The sequence below is a fragment of the Eurosta solidaginis genome, chromosome 5, assembly GCF_040869045.1.
Source record: "Eurosta solidaginis isolate ZX-2024a chromosome 5, ASM4086904v1, whole genome shotgun sequence".
Lineage (NCBI taxonomy): Eukaryota > Metazoa > Arthropoda > Insecta > Diptera > Tephritidae > Eurosta > Eurosta solidaginis.
Window position 1 is genome coordinate 81,063,780 of NC_090323.1, and position 27,447 is coordinate 81,091,226.

The 27,447-nt window shown below is 42.0% G+C and overlaps 1 protein-coding gene across 2 annotated transcripts in view; it reads left to right on the forward strand.

Annotated features, from left to right (window-relative positions):
* The window catches only part of P5CS (Delta[1]-pyrroline-5-carboxylate synthase), a 958,896-nt gene that overhangs the window by 361,714 nt on the left and 569,735 nt on the right, over positions 1–27,447 (forward strand). For both annotated transcript variants that reach the window (XM_067791361.1, XM_067791360.1), the window contains exon 9: positions 17,146–17,403. In XM_067791361.1, coding sequence (XP_067647462.1) covers positions 17,146–17,403 — 258 coding nt within the window. The remainder of the gene's footprint in view (positions 1–17,145; positions 17,404–27,447) is intronic.

The following is a 27,447-nucleotide window of genomic DNA, read 5'->3' on the forward strand; positions in this document are numbered from 1 at the left end:
GCGTTGATGCCACGGCGGACCGATGTCCCGAAGGTTGCGCGGAAGCCTCCATATCCGCTACGCGACCACCAAGGATATCAACATTGGTCTTAATGCTCCTGACCTCCCCTGCCATTTGCACAACCAAGTCTTGCTGTTGCGCCATCATAGCCATCATTCGGCTCAGCTGTTCGACATTGGTGTCTTGGCGGGTGGCGTCAGGAAGAGGGGCATTAAGACCTCTGGGACCCCCTGCTGGTGCGCCCATCACCGGAACATCGCCCCCTCGGGCACCCTCATCTCCGCTATCCGACATTTGGCACACCAAATCGATCTTCTTGGAAAAGTTCAATGAATTTTCGGCCTCACTGACTGACACCCCGTTCGCGACAGAGATCCTAATCGGGCGTTCAGGGTCAAACGAACCGAAAATCCGCGAAGCACACCTATTGAAATAATCCGTAGGCACAAAGTCTATGGGCCTCGGTATCCCTGTGTCAATTTGCGTGAAAAGTGAGCCAACAATCTGGTTTTCCAGAGCCCTGGCATGACTCCTTGTAACACGCCTATTGGAATCTAAAATTCCCAATCCCCCAAAAGGTCTTTCCTCCGTATATTTTTCCCGGTCTTGGTCAGACATTCACTGTCTGCAGCGGCGAAAACTTTTAATCCAAAAACCCAAAAAAAAACGCAGGAACAATCGACTAAATATATATAATACCTCCAAGGAAACGCTATCCCGACCGCAACCCAAATGGAAAAACAAAAAAAAAAATTATGCGAAAAAGAAAAAAAACATGAGATGCAAGGAAAATATTCCGGTAAGAACAATCTGTTTGTATTTGCAGATCCAATAAATAATAAAAAAGTAAATAATATAAGATAATAGGTCCAAATTCACCCCAAACCCAATAAAAAAAAAATATATAACTAAAGGATATTAAATAACGGATATAAAAATTACAATATATGTATGTATATAAAAATTCAATTCAATTATTAAGTGATAGGTTTGTGTGTATGTATGTATGTGTATGTGGTAATTCAAGTGATTTGTGGGTTTATGCGTATGAGAAAAAAAAACTTATACGCTAGTATCAAAAACAAAAATGCTTAAGTATATAAAAAAAAAATATATTAAAACTGAAGTTAAATTCAGGGGCTATGTGCGTGTGTGTGTGTGAGAATTAAAACAAGGTTTGTTTAGGTGTAAAGTATTATGTATATGCTAATCGAAACATAGAAACTTAGGACTTGCAAACGGGAGAATTCAAATTATATGTTGGCTTGCGTGTGTATGCGTCGCAAGACAAACCTAGTGATCTAGGTTTCACGATTTAAGGGTCTGACCCAGAATCAAAAAAAAACCTCAGGGATAGAACTGAAAACAAAATTAAACTAAAACTACAACCAATCTCGAACAGTATGTGTGTGTGGGTGAGCTAGGTAAATGTAAATTTTCAAAAAAAAAAAAAAAAAAAAAAAAAAAAACGCAATTCAAGCAAGATGTTTGGAAATAATCCTCCTAAGAAATATTCAGTAAAAAAATTTTGAATAATCTCGAAACTTCAAGAATATCAAATTTTGAATTTGAAATCAAAAGTTACCAAATGAAATTTAATGTATTAGTATTGGTGTCTGTGGTGCTGCCTTGGCGAAGGTTCAGCGAAGGTGGTTATTCCGTCTCTATGTATTTGAAGTCTGGTCAATCGTGCTGTCCGTGGAAGTGTGGCACTTCACGGTCAAGAACTTATTCCTATGTGTGGATGCCACACCTCCTACTCCTAAATATCGTGGCGACGACTGTAAACCTCACTTACCGGCAGTGCTGGACTCCCGGTAAGGTAGCTTGAACAGCTCGCCACGATCTCCTACCTAAGTCCGTCGCTAGCTAAGTGCCATACCAGTTACCACTTTGTCGAGCTGTTAAAGTTCAACAAAGGAGCCCTGACATGGACACTCAGCTAATCCCTATCCTCTGGTCATGATGACACTTGTCGATCAGGTGAACCCACTCGGCGTTGCCATCATGACTGTCCCTGTCCTAAGTCGGAAGACGGAAATAGGGATGGGGCTTGGAAGGGTAAGAAGGTCTGAAGAACAAAATTTGGGAAATTTAAGGAAGGAAAGGTAGAAAAAAATAGATTAAGAAATTCAAAAATTAAAAGTACGGATTAAAATAAAAAAAATATTGGGAAATTTAAAGTAAGAGGTAGTCAATTAGCGTGGAAATGAAAAATTGATCGGGCTATGAACGTTGAGAATACAAAAGCTAAGAACTGAAAGAACATTTTTGGAACTAAAAGGAATTAAGGCGGATTTATGTAGATCAAAACAAAACTGAAAGAAATTAACTAAATGGAAAGACAAAAAAAACTAAAAAGATTACCGGGCTATTAACGTTGGGCGCCATTGTTACGTGGCTGACTGTTTGGGTGGTGAGGAGCGGCGGCAAGCAGGTATGCTTGCGGGCCCAGGCTAGCTCGTCGTCTTGGGCGGGGTATTGCACCACCGACCTCACCCGCAGCCACATGAACAAAAGGGGTTCATACCTGCATGTATATATAAAGGAGAGAAAAGCTGAAACAAATAGAAATACACGTGAGGGACAAAGTTAGAAGGGGAAAGCATAAGGGGTAGAAATAGATGAAGGCCTGTCCTGTCAGGTGGAGTCTACCCTCCCTCTGCAGTGCAACTTGCACTGCACCGTGGGCACTGTGCTGACTCCTGGTTTACCTTACAGTGCCCCCAAACCTGACACTGGTCTGTCCCCTGTCACTCAGTCATTTTCCCTAAACACTCACCTTCACCTAACCTTTCCGCGCACAAGCGCAGCACCAACACCGACTTAAAACTTTAGCCCTGCATTATGAAAACATCTAAAATTTTTCATCCAAACATAATTCTTATAATTTATTTACAAAGTTTAGGCTTACAAATTACCAACTAACACCCTGCTAATGGTTCAGTTATTCAAAAAAAAACTCTTAAACTCCGAGTTTAATATACAATCCTTTGACAAGGATTTCGAACAATTTACTAGAAGTAACAATAAAAAAATTGTTCAAACTTAATGCTAATTTTTATTACTAATGAATATTAAAAATTCATGAGAGTGCAAGAGGAACTAGATACATTTCAAATTCAATTCAATAAGAAAAATTCCTACGACTAATAGACAAAGTTTCTGGCCTAAAATAAAAAAATGTAAACTTTTAGGGCCACCCTAATGCGATATTATTAATAGGAGCTAATCCTAAATTCTAAAGATACAAATCCAAATAAAATAAAATAAGAGGGCGAACAAAAAAAATTCAAATACCCTAGTCCCTGACCTACCGCGACCGCTCAAATAAACATAAGATCAATTATGTACACAGCAAAAGTAGGTCAACAAAGAAAAGAATTTATGTGTATATGAAAACAAATGGTATGTATGTAAGTGCAAATGTAAGTTTGTGACGTTTTTCATGCATGCACATATGTTCGTTGCAATCTGTTTTTATTTTTCTGCTTTGCTAATTCCTGTTCTATTTTTTGCAAGAGCAGGAATCCGTACTAACACATGTACATACAACTAAACAGGTGTATATTGATAAATTTTTATATTTCACTCAAAACACTCACCAAGTTACTCTCCTTATCCCACGGCGCCGCTGCAGTTGAGTAGCTTTGCTGAAAACGCTGAAACTAGAGATACTCCTATCATGCATACAATTCTACAGGCCACGCCCACGTTGGCCACCCGTACTCACTCAGCCAAGATCACTCGCTAGCAATCTTTAAGTAATGAGTGCTTTAGTAGTATCAAATCTACCAGCGTGAACATCAAGTGCGAGATAAAAAAAAATGTGTCTTCTACCCAAAAAAAAATGCCTTTGGTGCGGAAGGCACGCTAAAATTACTAATCTCGGGTTTCTGAGGCTAAAAGAAGTTATATTGGGAATGATATTGCCAATAACCCTAAAGAGTAAGTGTAAAACAAAAATATCTAAAAAAAAAAATATATATAAAATGGCAAAAATTTTAAAGTTCCAATTTGGTGCTACCAGAGGTAGCAAAAACCACGTGTAAAAGAAAAATGTGTATATGATAGAAGACGGAGACATAAAAATACACGAAAATTTAAATGTCAAACTGAAGTGGAAAAATTAAAGAAATGAGGAGACGAAACGAAAAAAAATTATGGAGGCAAAAGTGCCACCATTAACTCCTGAAATATGGAGTTAAAGTAACACTCAGACGTTATATGCGCGAAAAGGAAATGCTTGACCCCGGAGATATGATGCCCCTTTTGCCCGTTCCCTGTAAAAATTATGACCCTTATACCAATATTTAAATAAACTTAATAATATATCCAAAATATACGAATTTCAAAATACAGCTAGGTGTGTTGTCTGCAAAGCTCATCCCTCCGCCGGTGTTTGTTGTTGTGTTTTTTTTTTGTTGTGTGTGGTGTAGTGGCTGTTGTTGTTGCAAACGCAGTCCCGCCGGTGAAAATTGCGATACTCACAGTTGCCAATTTCTTGTGGTTGTTGTTGAGGTGTGCGCATGCAACAAATTAAATACAATGTAGTGTTTGTGGGTGGTTGTAGTACTTGTTGTTGGGCGGTGTATCGCCAATAAAAAATAGGCAATGGCTGTGGTTGTTGCTGGTGTAGCCCGACCAACAAAAAAATGTTGTCAAAATGGTGTATCGAAGGTGTTGTTGTTGGGTGTTTTGACGTCGATTGAGAGGCCAAAAGGGTAGTGTTGTTGTAGTTGTTGTTGTGGTGACAATATATTGCCGATACCAAAACGTGTGGCCGCAGGCGGGAGTTGTTATTGCCAGTGGAAAAGGTGACGCAGTTGTTGTTGGCGTTGCGCCGCTGATGACCAAATAAGCGAATAACGATTCGTTGCTGGTGGAAGCAAATGGTGTGCCGTTGAAAAGAAATGCGTGTTGCGTTGTTGAGCGTTATGCCACCAATACAAGGCAAAATTCTGTTGTGGTTGTTGCGGCCGTATATTGCCAATAAAAAAAGTGCTGTAGTGGTTTATGTTGTGGAGTGCGCTACCAATTAAAACATAGTGTAGTGCGTGGTTGTTGTTGTTGCCGAGCGGTATGTAGTTAAAATTGACGTGCCCAGTGGTGCTTTCCAAAAGTGCCCTAGTAATATACAAAAAACGTTATTCTTCAAGAATTCCTAGTGTGCAAAACTGGTGATGTTGAATCTATATCTTTGTCTGCATTATTAATATACACACTGACACACATATGTCTGTATGTGGGCGTGTATACATGCATGCAAGTTTGCTCTTGGCTTGCTTGGAAAATTGGCTATATAGCAGCCAGCTTCCCAGTGGGCATGCCAAGTTGGAGGAAAACAAAAAAGAAATCCAAGGGCAATTAAATCCATCAGACTTACCTGGTTTTAGCAGTAACGATAGCCTTTGTGGTCTAATTTATTTTTGCTGCAACGGTCAGGATCGGGAGCTAGCTGGCAAACCAGATTTGCCTGGTTCTAGCGGTCGCGAGACACTTTTCGCCGCGCACTACACAATTAAAAAGAAGCTACTTGGTTACAAAATTTAGCAAACCGGCTAGTACTTCGTTTTGAGGCGCGCACTAAAAACTTGGATTATTTAAAGATTTTAACAATTTTTTTTTTTTTCTTTGTGTTAACCACTTTCCTTTACACTCACTGGCACCGATAAAATAATACTTTGGCCCGTTGCCTAACGTTGTGCCCTTTTATAACTACCGCCGTGGTAAGGAACGTTACCCAGAAACGGAAAATTTTTACCATTACATGTCAACCTTTCTTTTCGGCTCTCCCGTATTTTCCATCTATACAATCATGCACTCATACATTCATACGCTTACCGCTACACACAACGAACACCTACACAGATACAATTGGTTCGTGCCTTGACCGCTCACACTGATGCATTCACACGCTCATAGCCTTGCACAAATACACCTCCACGTACATAACACAGAACAAAACAAACACATAGGTGTATGGCATTCATCGATGCTGCTAAGTTATTAGCAGCATGGTGACATTTTATTTATTATCCCAGCATGATGCCAAGCGCAACATCTTACTTCCGCTGCAACATTGTGTTCATTATCGGTACAATGTTGTAAATGTTAATGTTATTATGTTAATGTTATGTTGATGGCAACATTGCGGCTAAGGCACGGACCTGGACACAAAACACATAAACACATAGACGCATATACACTCTGTCACTCAGTTAGGCCAGTATGGAGACAGGCTGTCGTTACAGGTGTTAGAGGCTCAACTCCTCCGAAACGGCTGAACCGATTCTCATCAAATTTTGTGAGCATATTGGGTAGGTCTGAGAATCGGCTAACGTCTACCTTTTTTTTCGCCATGAGCATAGGGTCTTGAGATCAAAACGTGGACCCGGGTACCCCTAGAATGTGTTTATACAATATGGATATCGAATGAAAACTGTTGATGAGTGCTATAGTACAGGACAATTCTCATATAACTGGGAGGCTAGGGTCTCGAGATATAGCATAAAACGTGGACCCGGATACACCTAGAATGTGTTTTTACATTATGGGTATCAAATTGAAGCTGTTGAGGTATGCTTTAGTACAGAGTAAGTTTTACACCGCTGGGTGACTACGGTCTCGAGATATAGGCCAAAACATGGACCCGGATACCCCTAGAATGTGTGTGTATTATGGACATCAAATGAAAGCTGTTGCTGAGAGCTTTAAAGTTCATTGTGATATTCGATTTAGTCGCATCAACCTGGCAAAACTGATAAATATGCATGCGAAACCGATATAAAGGCAAGAATTAATAACACCCACATACCTATTTACATACGTCCTGTTCGATTTGCCTGAAATTTCGTATATAAATTTGCTTATATTAATATTTATGATACTTTTTTCCGGGAAGTATACCAGAGACGGACTGGGAGTGGGATTAGGACTAGTACTGGGACTGAGACTGCGCCTCGGAGTGGGAGTAGAACAAAATACATACCACCCTCTGGGACTGGCAATAAGAGATGAAGAAGAAGGAGAAAAACTTGAGAGAAGAGAAAAGAGGGAAGGAGACTGAGAAAGAGATAGAATGAGACGAAGGTGGAGATGAAGCGAAAAAGACGGAGGGAGGAGTGAATAAAAAGATTAGGAAAAAGTGTAGAGGGGTAGGGCAGAGTTAGACGGAAAAAGCTTATTAAAATGTATGCAGATAGGCCAAGTTTAGGGCAGAACAACGTCTGCCTCGTCTGCTAGTAAGTGTATACAAATTAATTAAATTAGCCGTAGGCTACTTTTTAATAAATAAATAAATTCGCCGAAAAATGAAAGCCCTAGTCAAATTTTTGTTTGAGATAAGGAGGTTGAGGGAACAAATTTAGTGGGAGCAGCACAGAAAAAAATCGAGAGAGTTTTTTTGCACAAGCTACAATATGACACCTTTGTTGGTAGATACAACAATATGACACCTCTGAGAAAGTAAATACAACGCATAAATTGCCGGGAAGGAGGTAGTCTCAATTATAAATATATGCATGTCTAATTTGTAAAGATGGATGCAACTTTAATAACTGTACCTGTGTTAGTTTCATATAGTTTCGTATTGATCCATAAAAACTAATATATAAGATGGGCCTGTCAGGTGAAGCAGGTATAAAATAAAAAAACAAACTTGGCACGACTTACCTCCGAGGAGATTTAGGCCGAGCTTCTCTCCAATTTGCGTCGTGCTCCATTTGGGTTTCCCTACAAATTGGCGGGACGGGACCTACATGTTTTATGCCGACTCCGAACTGCAAGGCAGATGCATTTTCACTCAAAGCTTTTCATGGCTGAAATACACTCGAAGTGTTTGCCAAATCACTTCTGAGGGGCGACCCCGATTACAAGCATTTTTTGTAAATGCTTAATGTTGGCGTGGGAGGGATTGGGAATGAGTTCGGGAATTGGAGGAAGATAAATGGGATAAAAGATGGAAAAGAAGAAATAGCACAGAAAATAAAGTATAAGGAAATGGGATAGAGAGTGAAGAAGGGAAGCCATAATCTCTTTTGAAACGTAGGTAAACTAATTTCCGAGCAGAACAAAGTCTGCCGGGTACTCTTGTCTTAATATAAATATTTCTTCTGTACGTGTGTTTATGACTGATCTCCTCCCAAACGATTGGACCGAGTTTGACGCAATTTTTTGAGCATGTTTAAGAGGGTTTGTTGATGTTTTAGATTCACAATTAGCTGCGGGAAGTGAGCCAGGGACTGACGCTTCCCAAGGCCGTCGGTCCTATGTACCGGAGCGAATCGGGATTTTTCCCGACAAAGGACTGCCATTTCAGTGTAACCCCATCTAATTTGTTGCGTCCCTCCCACAAATTGTCATCCTCTCAGCAGCTCCTTACAGCGGGACTGCTACATATTCTCTTGCTCCGGGAAGGTATCGAACCCAATCCGGATCCGTCTCCTGACCCCGGTCCTGAGAAATGGTTTTACTGCATCTGCCGGAAAAGAATATTTTTAGGACGGTCATACTCTTGTCAGTATGTCTCGTGTAAGGGATTGTTGCATCGGACAGATTGTTCTGGGCTAGATCCCAAAACCAGACGTCCACGTAACTTCTATAAATCTTTTGTGGCTCCTTGCTGTTCACTTTGCAATATCATATATTTGATCCCGACATCGACCGCAGGGACAGTGTCTTAGAACGTCAAGGATTATCTGTCCGGTCGGGCGATGCAAATCTAGAAATCATCAACATCTACATCCCTCCTGTCACCTGTTGCCCCAGTGGATACCGCCCTGATATCAGCGGCGTACTCACTGGAAACAATCGCATTATCTTAAGCGATTTCAATGCCCATCACGATATATGGCATTCAAACATGTGGGTGGACAGTAGGGGTGAGATGTTAGCGGATCAAATAGAAGAAACGACGCAAGTGGCGCCTTTTGAATTTTTTCTTTGCAAAAATCATAACTTTTGAACCAATGGAGATATTTTAAAAATTTAAAATGCGAATGAAAGCTAATTCATTGAAGTTTTATTGCTTTAAAGCTCAGAGTTTCACAGAGACAGGGTGCTTCAAAAAACTTCGTCAAAATCGAAAGTTTTTAGAAAAATGCAAAAACAAAATGTTTTTAGTAAAAAATAAAAAAAAAATTAAATGAGATTTGTCTTATAATGACATATTTAAGCATTAGCCCCACTGTACCTGTGTTAGTTTCATATAGTTTCGTATTGATCCATAAAAACTAATATATAAGATGGGCCTGTCAGGTGAAGCAGGTATAAAATAAAAAAAAACTTGGCACGACTTACCTCCGAGGAGATTTAGGCCGAGCTTCTCTCCAATTCGCGTCGTGCTCCCTTTGGGTTTCCCTAAAAATTGGCGGGACGGGACTTACATGTTTTATGCCGACTCCGAACTGCAAGGCAGATGCATTTTCACTCAAAGCTTTTCATGGCTGAAATACATTCGAAGTGTTTGCCAAATCACTTCTGAGGGGCGACCCCGATTAGAAGCATTTTTTGTAAATGTTTAATGTTGGCGTGGGAGGGGAGCTGGAGTGGGAGTATTGGATTGGGAATGAGTTCGGGAACTGGAGGAAGATAAATGGAATAAAAGATGGATAAGAAGAAATAGCACAAAAAATGAAGTATGAGAAAATGGGATAGAGAGTGAAGAAGGGAAGCCATAATATCTTTTGAAACGTAGGTAAACTAATTTCCGAGCAGAACAAAGTCTGCCGGGTACTCTTCTCTTAATATAAATATTTCTTCTGTACGTGTGTTTATGACTGATCTCCTCCCAAACGATTGGACCGAGTTTGATGCAATTATCTGAGCGTGTTTAAGAGGGTTTGTTGATGTTATAGATTCAAAATTAGCAGCGGGAAGTGAGCCAGAGACTGACGCTTCGCAAGGCCGTCGGATCTACATTTTGGTGAGCACGCAGCCGCAATTGTTCCAAAAATCCAGAGCAGTAATAAAATCCTCAAATCCCTTGCTGGAAGTACTTGGGGAAAATACAAAGAAACTCTCATTACCACATACAAAGCAATTGGCCAGCCGTTTGCGTGCTACGCGTTCCCTATATGGTCGCCCAGCCTAAAAACTACCCACTGGAAGAAGCTACAGGCCTGCCAAAATACTGCGCTCAGAACCGCCTGTCCCGGGCTGCCTTCTTATGTCCCCAAAACACCATCTACATAATGAGGCGAGAATACTCCCCATCAGGGAGAGAAATGAGATGCTAACCAAACAGTTCCTGTTGACTACCCAGAAAACTGGGCATCCCAGCAGACATCCGATTGATGAGCTAGCACCGCCTAGGGACTTAAGGAGTCATCTCCGTAAGCATTTTGAGAAAATGCGGCACCTGAGAACTCAGCCGTATGAAGCAAAAAACACAAGCAGGTCCTTGGTGAACTCCACAAACAGGCGTCGGACCTTTATGCCGGGAATTGCCCGGTGAGTCTAGTACTCAGGGAACAGTACCCAAAACTTGCGGCTCAACTTCGTTCTGGATACTGTAACAGGTTAAACTCTTACATATCCAGAATCAACCCCGACATACAAAATGTATGGCCCGCTTGAAATGTGTCCCCACATGACACCAATCATCTCTTTAATTGTAATGTGGAATCAACGCCTCTAACACCCCTTTCATTATGGTCCACCCCTGTCGAAACAGCAAGTTTCCTTGGACTCCCATTAGATGATATTGATGACAATTTGTGATCAGTCGCAGCTATTAGGTGGGGCGAAACATTGCTACAACAACAACAACAGCCAGAGACTGACCTATTCCCGCTTCCCAAGGCAGTCGGTTCTATGTACCGGAGCGACTCGGGATTTTTCCCAACCAAGGACTGTCATTTCAGTGTGACCCCATTTAATTTGTTTCGTCCCTCCCACAAATTGTCATCCTCCCAGCAGCTCCTTGCAGCAGGACTGCTACATATTCTCTTACTCCGGGAAGGTATCCGTCTCCTGACCCCGGTCCTGAGAAATGGTTTTGCTGCATTTGCCAGAAAAGAATCTTTTTAAGACGGTCATACTCTGTTCAGTGTGTCTCGTGCAAGGGATGGTTGCATCGGACAGGTTGTTCTGGGCTTGATCCCAAAACCCGACGTCCCCGTAACTTTTATAAATCTTTTCTGGCTCCTTGCTGCTCACGCCCAAGGGCGTCCCGTAGTCTACGCCTAAGCGTATCCCCACTACCTTCCAGCAGCTTCGCTGCTCAGCAAGCCACAACAAGTACCCGCTGCTGCTCGCGCCCCACGGCGCCAACAACTCAAACAGCTGATACCACTCATAACTACTACCTTCGTAGTAGAGCTGGTAGCAATGCTGAGCATCAGCCCCTGCCCCCGTCTTCTTCTCCCCCCCTCTTTTCTGGCAGCAATCGTGCAGGTCCGGGAAACAGACTCTTAGTCCCTGTCTCCGTTTGCACCGTCTGCCAGCACAGAATATATAGGTTTGCGACATCCGCTCAATGCAGCTCCTGCCTTGGGTGGTGCCACTTTCCTAGATGTTCTGGTCTCCGCGACGGCAACCCCTCGACGGGTTTCATCGCGCCATGTTGCCAGGTCGCAAACCCAAATCATCCTGATACCCCAATGCTTGCCCAAGGGCGCCCAGTCCCAAGGCCACAACAGCAATTGCGTCCTGGCCTTCCACAACCTAGGCGTAGTCACCCGTCACTTACCCCTAGAGTGGCGGCGTCACCCCTCATGCACTTCAGAATTCTGCAGTTCAACTGTAATGGACTAACTGGGAAGATTACGGAGATAGTCGATTTCATGAAGCGGCACAACATCCGCATTGCTGCGATTCAAGAGAATAAACTCACAGCAGGATCTGCATTGCAGACCTGCTCTGGTTATAATGTCCACAGGAAAGACCGCGAGAGCGGAAATGGAGGCGGCCTCGCGTTTATTATACACCACTCTGTGCAATATTATATATTTGATCCTGGCATCGACCGCAGGGACAATGTCTTAGAACGTCAAGGCCTATCTGTCCGGTCAGGCGATGCAAATCTAGAAATCATCAACATCTACATCCCTCCTGTCACCTGTTGCCCCAGTGGATACCGCCCTAATATCGAGGCCTTACTCACTGGCAACAATCGCATTATCTTAGGCGATTTCAATGCCCATCACGACCTATGGCATTCAAACTTGCGGGCGGACAGTAGGGGTGAGATGTTGGCGGATCAAATAGACGAAACGACGTTCTGCACAATAAACGGAGACGCCCCCACACGTATGGTAGGAAGCTGTCATAGCTCGCCAGATATCTCAATCGTGAGCGCAGAACTCGTAAACTGCGTCAACTGGCAGCCGATGGTAACATTGGCATCCGACCACCTGCCCATACTTATTTCGTTCGAGCGTACCGCCGACTTCATCGTCACCGAAAAACGCACTTTCATAAAATTCAAAAAAGGAAAGTGGGCCCAGACAGCATAGCCATGCCATTGCTTAAAAACCAAGGGAAAGAGGGTTTCAAATATTTAGCGCATGTCTTCAACCTGTCTCTTTCCACCTTTGTCATACCCAAGAAATGGAAAATGGCCAAGGTGGTCCCGCTACTAAAGCCTGGGAAACCAGCTAACGTAGGTGAGTCATATCGTCCGATATCTCTCCTATCGCTAGTGGCAAAGACGCTTGAAGCCATTTTGCTCCCTTATTTCCAAGCACATTTGCAGCTACCCCCTCATCAGCATGGCTTCAGAAAACTCCATAGCACTACCTCCGCGCTAAATGTCATTAGCACCCAGATAAATTGCGGTTTGAATCAATATCCTCACCATAGAACAGTACTCGTAGCGTTAGACCTATCAAAAGCTTTTGATACGGTCAACCATGGCTCGTTACTGCAAGACCTGGAAGGGTCTACCCTTCCCCCATGTCTTAAAAGGTGGACCGTAAATTATCTGGGTGGTCGGCAGGCATCGGTGCAATTCAGAAACGAAACATCAAAACAAAGGAGAATTAAGCAAGGGGTGCCACAGGGTGGTGTCCTATCCCCGCTTTTGTTTAATTTCTACATATCTAAGCTACCTTCACCACCGGAAGGAGTCACAATCGTTTCCTACGCCGATGACTGCACAATAATGGCCACAGGCCCAGGCTCAGAGATCGATGAGCTATGCAATAAAATAAACGGCTATCTCCCTGATCTCTCCAGTTTTTTCACCTCGCGAAACCTGGCATTGTCACCGACTAAATCTTCCGCGACCTTATTTACAACATGGACGCCCCAAATGTCGATCATATTGAACATCCACGTCGAGGCACTACGGTACCGACTGTCCTACACCCCAAAATCTTGGGTGTGACGTTTGATCAGGATCTACATTTTGGTGCGCACGCAACCGCAATTGTTCCAAGAATTCAGAGCCGTAATAAAATCCTCAAATCCCTTGCTGGCAGTACCTGGGGAAAAGATAAAGAAACGCTCTTGACCACATACAAAGCAATTAGCCAGCCGATTACGTGCTACGCGTCACCCATATGGTCGCCAAGCCTAAAAACCACACACTGGAAGAAACTACAGGCCTGCCAAAATACTGCTCTCAGAATCACCACGGGCTGTCTTCTTATGTCCCCAGAACACCATTTGCATAATGAGGCGAGAATACTCCCCATCAGGGAGAGAAATGAGATGCTGACAAAACAGTTTCTGTTGAATACCCAGAAACCTGCCCAACAGACATCTGATTGACGGACCAGCACCGCCTAGGGGCCTAAGGAGTCATCTCCGTAAGCATTTTGAGGAAATACGGCACCTGAGAACCCAGCCGTATGAAGCGAAAAAACACAAGCAGGTCCTTGGTGAACTCCATAGACAGGCGTCGGACCTTTATGTCGGGAATTGCCCGGTGAATCCAGTACTTGAAGAAAAATATCCAGAACTCGCAGAAGAGGAACGCATACTCCCCAGGGAAACGCGTGTCACTCTTGCTCAACTTCGTTCTGGATACTGTAACAGGTTAAACTCTTACCTATCCAGAATCAACCCCGACATACAAAATGTATGCCCCGCTTGCAATGTGTCCCCACATGACACCAACCATCTCTTTAATTGTAATGTGGAACCAACGCCTCTAACACCCCTTTCCACCCCTCTTGAAACGGCAAGTTTCCTTGGACTCCCGTTAGAGGATATTGATTACAATTTGTGATCGGTCGCGGCTATTAGGTGGGGCGAGCATTGCTACAACAACAACAACTGACCTTTTTCCAAAAAATCTTATTTATGATGCGATTCGCTTGAAACTTTAAGAAACTTTTCATTCCGGGAGGTGGACCAGGGACCGACTTATTATATTACTTCCGTAACTAGCGCATTGTTTGAGAAAATTTTCTTTCCGGGAAATCCCCATTCCAGACCTATCCCAAAAAATCTCAAATTTAGATTCAACTAAATTATATTTGTGGGGCGATTTGCTTGAGATTTAGTTAAGGGGCACGTCTTTGCCTAGCCTATTTAAGAAAATGCCTTCCTTTCCTGTGGCGGGTCGAAAGATTTTTATTTATGATGCGATTTTTTGAAATTTGGTAACTTTTCTCTCGGCAATACAGCCAGGGGCCAACCTTTTGTAAAAAAATCGTATTTATCGTGCCGTTATCTTGAAGTTTGGTACAGGGTACTTCCGTGTCTAGCTTATTATTTAGAAACATAAGTAAAAGTCCAGTTGACGTGTCGACTGCTAATACGCTACCAAAAATATCGAGAGAGGTGTCAAAAGACGCGTATTGACCTCGACAACAGTAATCCGAAGACGGAAAAAAAAAAGTTTATCCCTGTCCGGAGATATTTGCAGTTGAATTTGGCGATTTTCATGTGGTTGTTGTAATGTTTTAAAAAAAAAAAAAATTATGAACATAAGTGTTTTGCGCGGATATAGTTTTGGTCTCCAAGCCGGTGTTGGACCCACCCATGGTAATTGTTTATAAGCGCGGCCGAAGGCCGCCAAGGCAGAAAGGTGTTCTGCGCAAAAATACTATGAATACCAACCCGGTTTCGGAGGTACCTGCGGGTCATATTTCGATTTTTCGCTAATATCTTTTGAACGGGTTAAAATTTTTTCCGCCATCGGATTATTAATACTGACATCAAGACACGTCGTTTGACATCTCTGTCGATATTTTTGGACGCGTATTAGCAGTCGACCGTACAACTAGACTATTACCGAAACATATCTTTCCGAAAAGTAGACTACGACCACACCTATTTTAATAATTGTTATTTATGGTGAGAATCGCTTGAAATTTATTATTTGAATAGCCTTCCAAATAGGCTAATCTCACATATATAAAGACGAATGCAAAATCTGATGGTAACTTTATAACTCCAAATCGGATAAACAAATTTTAACAAGTAAAGGTGTCTAAGTTCGGGTGTACCCGAACATTATATACTCAGCGTGAGCCTCAATTGTACATTACATTTCAGATAAATTACTTTTCTACATAACACGTGGCACCGCCCGTTTAAAAAAAGTGTCTCCCGATTTCTTCTTACAATAAACCTTGATAAGTGAAATATCATTGATTCAAAACTATTTTCTGCTAAGTTATAGCTTATTATTCTAGTCTACGACCATTTTAAATTTGTTTTATATCTAGGATGACGTGGTCTTTAACCGATCCCGTTCATCTTTACTAGAAATATTTTCTGCTATAAGGAAAATATGTGTACACAATTTCATTACGATATGTTAATTTTTCTTGGAGTTATGGCTCCCGAAACATAGAAAATTGCTTAGTCATAAAAGGGGCGGTGCCACACCCATTTTTAAAAATTGTAGTTTTTTCCAATTAAATGTTATAATTCAATTTAGAAAGTAAAATTCTATGGATACAAAGCTCTTTTTCGCTAAGATATACCTTATTATTTTCGTCTGCGACTCTGTTAAAATTCTTTTATATAAAAGTGGGCGTGGTCTTTAACCGATCTCGTCCATTTTTTCTACAAATATTTCCTGCTATAGCTAAAATTTGTGTACTCAATTTTATTACGATTCGTTAATTTTTCTTCGAGTTATGGCTCCCGAAACATAGAAAATTGCTTAGTCATAAAAGGGGCGATGGCACACCCATTTCTTAAAACTTTAAGTTTTTCCTATTTACTGTTATAAATCCACTTGGAAAATGAAATACTGTTTATATAAAGCTCTTTTTTGCAAAGATATAGCTTATTTTATTCGTCCACGACCCTTTTAAAAATCTTTTATATAAGAGTGGGCTTGGTCCTTAACCAATTTCGTTAATTTTTCCTCAAAGCATTCCTTATAGTAAAGGTAACCTCTCTGGCGAATTTTGTTACGATAGGTTTAACGATTTTTGATTTATGATTAATAATATTTATAAAATTGATTTATCACAAGTGGGCGGTGCCACGCCCATTTAAAAAAATTTTTTTTTTTTATCAAGAATCTCAATGTCAGTTCACATGTCAAATTACAACATTTAGGTTTATTATGTAATAAATAATCAGGTTTTTTGTGTTTTACAAAATGTTATATATATAAAGAGTGGGCGTGGTTATCATCCGATTTCGCTCATTTCCAATGCCAATCTTTTCTGGGTCCAGATAAGCTCGTTTACCAAATTTGGTGAAGATATCTCAATATTTACTCAAGTTATCGTGTTAACGGGCGGGCGGACGGACATGGCTCAATCAAATTTTTTTTCGATACTGATGATTTGGATATATGGAAGCCTATATCTGTCTCGATTCCTTTATACCTGTACAACCAACCGTTATCCAATCAAAGTTAATATACTCAGTGTGCAAAGCACGCTGAGTATAAAAATTATAGCTGCGTTGGGAGTGAGAGTGAGAGCGAGACCGGGAAAGGGTTTGGGTGAGGAAGGGAGATACATGGAATAAGGGATGAAAAAAATAGAAATAAAGTAGAAGAGAATGGGGTAGAGAATGAAGGAGGGAAGTGAGACTCACTTTTTAAATGTAAGCAAACCAAATGTTTCATCTTTTGAATAGGTGTGTGTTCTTTTCCGAGTGTATAGCGTAGAGTTGTTGTTATTATATAATAGATAATTAATTGAGGATCGCACTGCGACCATTGGTCTATTGTATATTTGTATAACAATACACTTATACTTATAAACATACACATTTTTTAGAATGTTGGTCGTGTATTGCGCCACACACGATTAGCGGAGAATCTGGATTTACAGCAAGTGACTGTTCCAATTGGAGTTCTCTTAGTCATATTTGAATCCCGTCCTGACTCACTACCGCAAGTAGCAGCATTGGCTATGGCTTCAGCGAATGGTCTCTTACTTAAAGGTGGAAAAGAAGCATCTCACAGCAATAAGGCATTAATGGAATTAGTAAAGGAGGCGCTTTTGACTGTTGATGCGGAGAATGCAGTTTCCCTGGTAAGTTAAACGGGCACATAACCTAAATTAAACTAATTAAAAAATTTGTATAAAACTATTTAAATGATCTGAAAACCGACCACTTTTCTCTCAAGCTTACAACTTATGATTCTGTCGAAGATAACTGTATATGGTACAAAATAATGCCAGGTGAAGAATTTAAGTTATAGACGGTTTTCAGGCTAATATTTAAAGAAATTGAAAACTTTACCCCGTTTTCCAATTAACGTACCAAGCGTTACTAGTTCGCCTTCAATCTTCTACATGATTTCAACTGTCGAATTTAACATGGCGATGTCCTAGGCGGTGAATTACCTTTTCAATGGCTCCGAACTAGACTACTAATGAACTAATTCTTATTTGGTACTTAATGTCTAGTCAACCTCCCACTACTGGTTTAAACACTTCCCTCGGGACGCTGCTTATCGGGTGCAGAGTGAGACAGTTGGCTGCCATTATCATACCAACAGTGCATAAGTCTGAGAAAATTGTCTTTAAATTTATCAAACAAAGGAAGCTACTATTTAAGGTCTGCCAAGGGGGGCAATGGTCATTGCGTAGGACATCACAGTGTTAAAAGTTTCAGTGAGAGAAACAGTACTAGAACTAGTGCCGTATTTTAATGCAATAGCTCTGCGCTAGTTCGGAACTAGAGCGAATCGCTTTAGTGTAGTTACTAATTTGCATATAGGATTAACATATTCAGAAAACATTTTTTGAGAAAGATTGAGATTATTTCAGGCTGGTTACTAGAATATTCAGTGATCAAATAATAGTTATAAACCAATTTGAATTGTATATGGATTTTACCGCCAGTTCGGGAAATCAAACAAAATTACCTCACATTTAATGTTTACTTAAAATATAAAGATTTTTCAAAAATTCCTGTAATCTCTTACATACTGAAACTTTAACTAATGAGCCAAAATGCATTTTCAATATATCTTGCAATGAAGTTTTCCGAAATATTAAGGGAGTTCGGATTTTATGCAAATCATTGTGACATTGCATTTGCAAGTTGGCGTAGTATTTTTACACAAAGCAGTAACAATTCATACGGCTGTGTATTTGATCTATCATTGCAAATAAGCAACATCAAAAATCATAGTTTATTTTTTCAATACTGAACAGCAAATCAGCAACTGTCAATTCAAAACAAAATGCCCTGCTAGACAGCTATCAGTCATTTTAGACATCAATTGACAGATAAGTATGGCTGATGGAGATTTACATCACAGCGTAAAGCAAAGTTTCTATCGTAACATACGATCACGGATCGGCAACCATACGAAAGAAAATTATGTGATACGTCAAAAGTATAAACAAAATGAGATTATAATTTATTTAATAATTTGGGAAAAATTTAAATTGTTTGATTTAAGCAATCTATTAGCTGTGGAGTATAAGTGTTACTGTGAAGTACTTTAATAAAGGCCATTTTGCATTATTAAATAGTGGAGTTATTTATTCAACAGTTTAGTGACTCGAACGTTAGCAGAGGGGCAAATAAGAGGATTTGCAGTAAATTCGTTACAGTATATACAAAATGGGATTATAACATACGATAGCAAACGGAACGTAATTTATTTTCAATTCACAATAAATTCTACGATCCACATTAGGTTGGATTGTATTTTTGCCTTACAATGGATTTTGAACTGTCAAATTGCTTGGCAAAGTGTAAAAAATAAAGTAAATAACTGCGATGGATCAAATTTTATTGTTTTGTTTGAGTTCCAGTAATAGCGAAGGCGATGAAAAGATAGAAGACGGTTAAGGGAGTGCAGTAACCCTTTCGACTTATCGAACAAAGCGCAAGCATATCATTTATGTATTATATCTTTGTAACAAAAAATTATTGCAATTTCTTGAAGAGCTTTCGCTTAACTTAAGAAGCTTTTAGTTACTTTCTGGAGAAGTTAAATTTGAAGCAAGCCGATACCAAAGCGGGTGTCTCGCCATGAATTCTGCCAATATTTCCTTTTGGCTTGGATTAAGCTTGTTTGATTTCGGCCTTTGTTAATAATAAGAGTTTGAAATTTGTTATTATATTTTACTTATTCATCTATTTTATCAATTTTCTCACATTTTCAATGAAATTTGTGTGTACACGATCGCCAGTTTGTGTTCGTATGTTGCGATCCAAAATTACGATCGAGATAGTACGTTCACGTATGTCATAATCCGAAAATCAAATTTTTACGTGACCAGTTATACTATCACGGATGTTACGATTTGGACCAGGTTACACTGGACCACGAATTTCAACTTTTTCTCTTTACCAGAAACGCCGTTATGAAATTCGTATGTAAAATCACCCCCCCTGATTTCGAAAATTGAGTTCATTTTTGATTCTATGGCACCGTTTTTGAGATATTTTCAATTTACCGTTATTTGAAAAAACCAAAAAGATGGCTCCCTTTAATTACGTATATCTCACGAACGGGTCAAGCAATTGCAAAAATCGGAAAGACGACAAAATTTGCTATAAATGCATCATACATTATTTTTTGCTCAACCGGATACTTTTCGACATATTAGCTTATCATTTCAGACACAACTTTTTTTCCAGTTATTTTCTCTTTACGTAAAGCTCTATTTAATTGGAAAAAAGACAAGCTATCACCGAAGAAAATCGATGCAAAACTACGTAAGTTATAAGCGATCAAATAAAAATACCCAGGTTGCGTAACTTCAATGTATGTATACATACATATATTAAAGGTATAAAGTGCAAATGGGATATTATCCGAATAAACGAATAACACTATAACAATGATACTACTTTTTCTTTAATTAAATCAAATAGTACTTTTAATACTCGAATTGTTGTATAGTAGGTAGAGTGGTTGCATCGAAAGGAAGAGTGGTTGGGTTCGAAACCTGCTGTAGGCATGTAGTTATAAACATGTATTTCCGTCACTTATTGGTAAGTATTCAGGTAGATTTTCAAAATTAAAGCAGGTAGTATTTTCTTTTCCCGGCTTCGTATAAAAAGGAACCTTTCTGTCTAGGTAAAATTTTATTTTTTTTTTATTTTATTCTTGTTCCGAGTATAAATATGAGTTAATGCGCCTTGAAACTTCCTAACATCTGCAAGGCGCGCCGGAGATAGTTCAGTTCATAAGTCAAATTTCAAAACCGTGATTTATTAAAAAATAAAATAAAATGAGTAAAAGAACGCAAGAATTTGAGTGTAATAACGATCCAGATATGTTCTGTTTCATGTGTGGCCTATATCTAATATCAAATCTAATATATATATATATATTATATTATAAATGGGAAAGTTTGGATGTTTGGATGTTTGAATGTTTGGATGTTTGTCTAGACGTTTGTCTTTGTGACTCAATCACGCAAGAACGGCTGGACCGATTTGGATGGAATTTTGCGCACATATAGACAATAGTCTAGAAGGATCTACTAGCTATATATTTTTCAAAAGGGGCGTGGTCCCCGCCCCCTAGGAACAGTTATAATTTAATTATTATATTTTTTCGTCTTTGCGACTGAAACACGCCAGAATGGCTACACGGATTTTGATGAAATTTGGGACACAGACAGTAGTCTACTAGCGAAATTTTTTTCGAACATGGAAAGAGGGGTGGGGGACCCACGACCCCTTCGAGCAATTACTTTTTAATAATTTTTACACATTATAACTTTACGTATACTGGCCTTCACCAATATCACAGACTCAAGGGGTCAAATAAGTCGAGGGCTTACAAAGTAAGCAGTGAAACCCCCTTTATGCCCCCTCTGGTGTAAAATCTATAAATTGTTATAACTCAATATAAATTTTCTCCTAAATCAATAGTTTTTGGTATCTGGCACATACAGTTTATAATTAGCTTCACCTTATTTGTAATCCCGTAAGGGTCATATCGAGACCCTTCCGGGATCATTTCTGGATGGCTTTCGGGATCGGTTCGGGATCCCGCCGGGGTAATTTAGGGACTTTTTCGGGACTATTTCGGGATCATTTTGGGACCCTTCCGGGATCATTTCTGTAAAGTTTTCGGGATCCGTCCGGGATCCCGTCGGGGTTATTTTGGGACATTTTCGGGACTATTCCGGAATCATTTCGGGACTATTTCGCGCTCATGTTGGGACCCTTCCGGCATCATTTCTGGATGGTTTTCGGGATACGTCCGGGATCCCATCGGGGTACTTTCGGGATCATTTACGTACCTTCGAGAGATAAATTCTTGATGGTTTCCGGGATCATTACGGGACTTTTTCGGGGTTATTTTGGGACCCTTTAGGCATCATTTCTGGATGGTCTTCGGGATTCGTCCGGCATCCCGTCGGGGTCATTTCGGGACTTTTTTGCGACTAATACGGGATCATTTGGGGACCCTTTCGGCATCATTTCTGGATGGTTTTCGGGATCCGTCCGGGATCTCGTCGGGGTCATTTGGGGACTTTTTCGGGATCATTTGGGGGCTCTTCCGGCATCATTTCTGGATGGTTTTCGGGATCCGTACGGGATCCCGTCGGGGTCATTTCGGGACTTTTTCGCGACTAATACGGGATCATTTGGGGACCTTTCCGGCATCATTTCTGGATAATTTTCGGGATCCGTCCGGGATTCCGACGAGGTCATTTCGGGACTATTTCGGGATTATTTGGGATACCTACCGGCATCATTTCTGGATGGTTTTTGGGATTCGTCCGGGATCCCGTCGGCGTAATTTCAGGACTTTTTCTCGACTAATACGGGATCATTTGCGGACCCTTTCGGCATCATTTTTGGATGGTTTTCGGGATCCGTCCGGGATCTCGTCGGGGTCATTTGGGGACTTTTTCGGGATCATTTGGGGGCTCTTCCGGCATCATTTCTGGATGGTTTTCGGGATCCGTCCGGGATCCCGTCGGGGTCATTTCGGGACTTTTTCGCGACTAATACGGGATCATTTGGGAACCCTTTCGGCATCATTTCTGGATGGTTTTCGGGATCCGTCCGGGATCTCGTCGGGGTCATTTGGGGCCTTTTTCGGGATTATTTGGGGGCTCTTCCGGCATCATTTCTGGATGGTTTTCGGGATCCGTCCGGGATCCCGTCGGTGACATTTCGGGACTTTTTCGCGACTAATACGGGATCATTTGGGAACCCTTTCGGCATCATTTCTGGATGGTTTTCGGGATCCGTCCGGGATCCCGTCGGGGACTAATACGCGATCATTTGGGAACGATTTCGGCATCATTTCTGGATGGTTTTCGGGATCCGTCCGGGATCCCATCAGGGTAATTTCGGGACTATTAGGGGATCATTTGGGGACCTTTCCGGCATCATTTCTGGATAATTTTCGGGATCCGTCCGGGATGCCGACGAGGTCATTTCGGGACTATTTCGGGATTATTTGGGATACCTACCGGCATCATTTCTGGAAGGTTTTTGGGATTCTTCCGGGATCCCGTCGGCGTCATTTCGGGACTTTTTCGCGACTAATACGGGATCATTTGCGGACCCTTTCGGCATCATTTCTGGATAGTTGTCGGGATCCACTCGGGATCCCGTCACGGTCATTTCGGGACTATTAGGGGATCATTTGAGGACCTTTCCGGCATCATTTCTGGATAGTTTTCGGAATCCTTTCGGGATCCCGTCAGGGTCATTTCGGGACTTTTTTCGGGATCTCTTAAGGATGGCCTTCAGGATTCGTCCGGGAACCCCTCAGGGTAATTTCTGGACTTTTCCGAGACTATTTCGGGATCATTTTGGGACCTTAATAAGATCATTTCTGGATGGATTTCGGGATCTGTCCGGGATGCCGTCTGGGTCATTTTGAGAATATTAGGTGATCATTTGAGGACCTTTCCGGCATCACTTCTGGATGGTTTTCGGTATCCGTTCAAGATCCCGTCGGAATCATTCCGGGACTTTTTCGGGATCATTTGGGGTCCCTCCCAAGATCATTTCTGGATGGATTTCGGGATCTGTCCGGGATCCCGTCAGGGTCATTTAGGGAAGCGTTCGAGATCCCGTCAGTGTCATTTCGGGATTTCTTCGGGACTATATCTGTATCATTTCTGGATGGTTTACGGGATCCGTCCAGGTTCCCTTAAGGGTCATTTCGGGACTATTAGGTGATCATTTGAGGACATTTCCGGCATCACTTCTGGATGATTTTCGGTATCCGTTCGGGATCCCGTCGAATCATTGCGGCAGTTTTTCGGAATCATTTGGGATCCCTTTCGGCATCATTTCTGGATGGTTTTCGGGATTTGTCCGGGATCCCGTCGGGGTTATTTCGGGACCTTTTCGGGGCTAATAAGGGATCATTTGGGGATCCTCTAGGGGTCGTTTCGTGACTTTTACTGTTTTATTTCGGGATCATTTGGGGACCATTCCGGCATAATTTCTTGATGGTTTGCCGGATCCAGCAGGGTCATTTCGGGACCATTTTGGGATCATTTGGGGACCCTTCCGAGAACATTTCTGGATCCGTCCGGGATGCCGTAGGAGCCATTTCGGGATTTTTTGTTACTTTTCCGGGATAGTTTTTGGACCCTTCCGGGATCATTTCTGGATCTGTGCGGGATCCCATCTGGGTCATTTCCGGACTATTTCGGGATCATTTTGGGATCCTTCGGGAATCATTTCTGTATGGTTTTCGCGATCTGTCGTGGATCCCTCGGAACTTTTTCTGGAGTATGTCGGAGTCATTTGGGGACTTTTTCGAGATCATTTGGGGGCTCTTCCGGCATCATTTCTGGATGGTTTTTGGGGTCCGTCCGGGATCCCGTCAGGGTCATTTCGGGACTTTTTCTCGACTAATACGGGATCATTTGGGGACCCTTTCGACATCATTTCTGGATAGTTTACCGGATCCGTCCGGGATCCGGACGGGGTCATTTCGGGATTATTTCGGGATCATTTGGGGTACCTACCGTCATCATTTCTGGATGGTTTTCGGTATCCGTCCGGGATCTCGTCGGGGTCATTTGGGGACCTTTTCGGGATCATTTGAGGGCTCTTCCGGCATCATTTCTGGATGGTTTTCGGGATCCGTCCGGGATCCCATCAGGGTAATTTCGGGACTATTAGGGGATCATCTGTGAACCTTTCCGGCATCATTTCTGGATAATTTTCAGGATCCGTCCGGGATGCCGACGAGGTCATTTCGGGACTATTTCGGGATCATTTGGGATACCTACCGGCATCATTTCTGGATGGTTTTTGGGATTCGTCCAGGATCCCGTCGGGGTCATTTCGAGACTTTTTCTCGACTAACACGGGATCATTTGCGGACCCTTTCGGCATAATTTCTGGATAGTTGTCGGGATCCGTTCGGGATCCCGTCACGGTCATTTCGGGACTATTAGGGGATCATTTGGGGACCTTTCCGGCATCATTTCTGGATAGTTTTCGGAATCCTTTCGGGATCACGTCAGGGTCATTTCGGGACTTTTTCGGGATCATTTAAGGATGGCTTTCAGGATTCGTCCGGGAACCCGTCAGGGTAATTTCTGGACTTTTCCGAGACTATTTCGGGATCAGTTTGGGCCCTTCCCAAGATCATTTCTGGATGGATTTCGGGATTTGTCCGGGATGCCGTCAGGGTCATTTTGGGACTATTAGGTGATCATTTGAGGACCTTTCCGGCATCACTTCTGGATGATTCTCGGTATCCGTTCGGGATCCCGTCGGAATCAATGCGGGACTTTTTCGGAATCATTTGGGATCCCTTCCGGCATCATTTCTGGATGGTTTTCGGGATTTGTCCGGGATCCCGTCGGGGTTATTTCGGGACCTTTTCGGGGCTAATACGGGATCATTTGGGGATCCTCTAGGGGTAGTTTCGTGACTTTTTCTGTATTATTTCGGGATCATTTGGGGACCCTTCCGGCATAATTTCTTGATGGTTTGCCGGATCCATCAGGGTCATTTCAGTACAATTTCGGGATCATTTGGGGACCCTTCCGAGATCATATCTGGATCCGTCCGGGATGCCGTAGGAGCCATTTCGGGATTTTTTGTTACTTTTCCGGGATAGTCTTTGGACCATTCCGGGATCATTTCTGTATCTGTGCGGAATCCCATCTGGGTCATTTCCGGACTATTTCGGGATCATTTTGGGATCCTTCCGGAATCATTTCTGTATGGTTATCGCGATCCGTCGTGGATCCCCTCGGAGCCATTTCGGAACTTTTTCTGGAGTATGTCGGGATAATTTAGGGACCCTTCCTGGATATTTTCTGGATGGTTTTTGAGATCCGCCCGGGAGCCCGTCAGGGTCATTTCGGAAACTTTTCGGGATCATTTTGGAACACCTTCAGGGATCATTTCTGTGTGGTTCTCTGTATACGTCTAGGATCGTGTCGTTGTTATTTCGGGTTTTTTTGGGACTATTCCGGGAACTTTAGGAGACCCTTTTGGGGCATTTCTGGGTGGTTTTCGGGATCCATCCACGATAGCGTGGGGGTCATTTCGTAGCTTTTTCTGTATAATTTTGGGATCATTTGGGATCCTATCAGGTTATCAGCTCATTTAGTTCTTTTTTTTTTACTCAATTACAAAAATAAAATGCATTAGACAGAAAACAAAATTTTAAACAGATAACTTGATAAGCAGGCTAACGCGAATAGCCCATATATTTAAATTTCTCCTTGCGGACGGTGCCGCGGGTAAAGGCTATAAATGGCAAAGTTTGGATGTGAAGATGTTTGTCCAGACGTTTGTCTTTGTGACTCAATCACGCAAGAACGGCTGGACCGATTTGGATGAAATTTTGCACACATATAGCCAATAGCCTAGAAGGATCTACTAGCTATATATTTTTCAAAAGGGGCGTGTCTCCGCCCCCTAAGAACAGTTATAATTTAATTATTATATTTTTTTGTCTTTGCGACTGAATCACGCCAGGTTGGCTACACGGATTTTGATGAAATTTGGGACACAGACAATAGTCTACTAGCGAAATTAGTTTCGAACATGGAAAGAGGAGTGGGGGTCCCACGACCCCTTCGAGAAATTATTTTTCAATAATTTTTACACATTATAACTTTACGTATACTGGCCTTCACCAATATCACAGACTCTAGGGGTCAAATAAGTCGAGGGCTTACAAAGTAAGCAGTGACACCCTCCGCCCACCCCTTTATCTCCCCCTCTGGTGTAAAATCTATAAATTGTTATAACTCAATCTAAATTTTCTCCTAAATCAATTGGTATCTGGTACATACAGAACGAGATCTAGACAATTTTGGAGGAACGATCAGTGGTCCTCTCCTCTACTCCCGCCATCCGCCCTCCATCAATTGTTTTTATTAGCACGCTTTTATTAGCTTTACCTGTATGTTTCTATGTAACTTTTCATTCGCTCCAATGCGCCTGCTGCCTTATTAACATGGTTTTATAATTAGCTTCACCTCATATGGAGACCCTTCCGGGATCATTTCTGGATGGTTTTCGGGATCGGTCCGGGATCCCGCCGGGGTAATTTCAGGACCTTTTCGGGATCATTTTGGGACCCTTCCGGGATCATTTCTGTATAGTTTTCGGGATCCGTCCGGGATTCCGTCGGGGTTATTTTGGGACATTTTCGGGACTACTCCGGAATCATTTCGGGATTATTTCGCGATCCCGTCGGGGTAGTTGCGGGATCATTTGCGTACCTGCGAGAGATAAATTCTTGATGGTTGCTGGGATCATTACGGGACTTTTTTGGGGTTATTTTGGGTCCATTTAGGCATCATTTCTGAATGGTCTTCGGGATTCGCCCGGCATCCCGTCGGGGTCATTTCGGGACTTTTTCGCGACTAATACGGGATCATTTGGGGACCCTTTCTTCATCATTTCTGGATGTTTTTCGTGATCCGTCCGGGATCTCGTCGGGGTAATTTGGGGACTTTTTCGGGATCATTTCTGGATGGTTTTCGGTATCCGTCCGGGAACTCGTCGGGGTAATTTGGGGACTTTTTCGGGTTCATTTGGGGGCTCTTCCGGCATCATTTCTGGATGGTTTTCGGGATCCGTCCGGGATCCCGTCGAGGTCATTTCGGGACTTTTTCGCGACTAATGCGGGATCATTTGGTAAC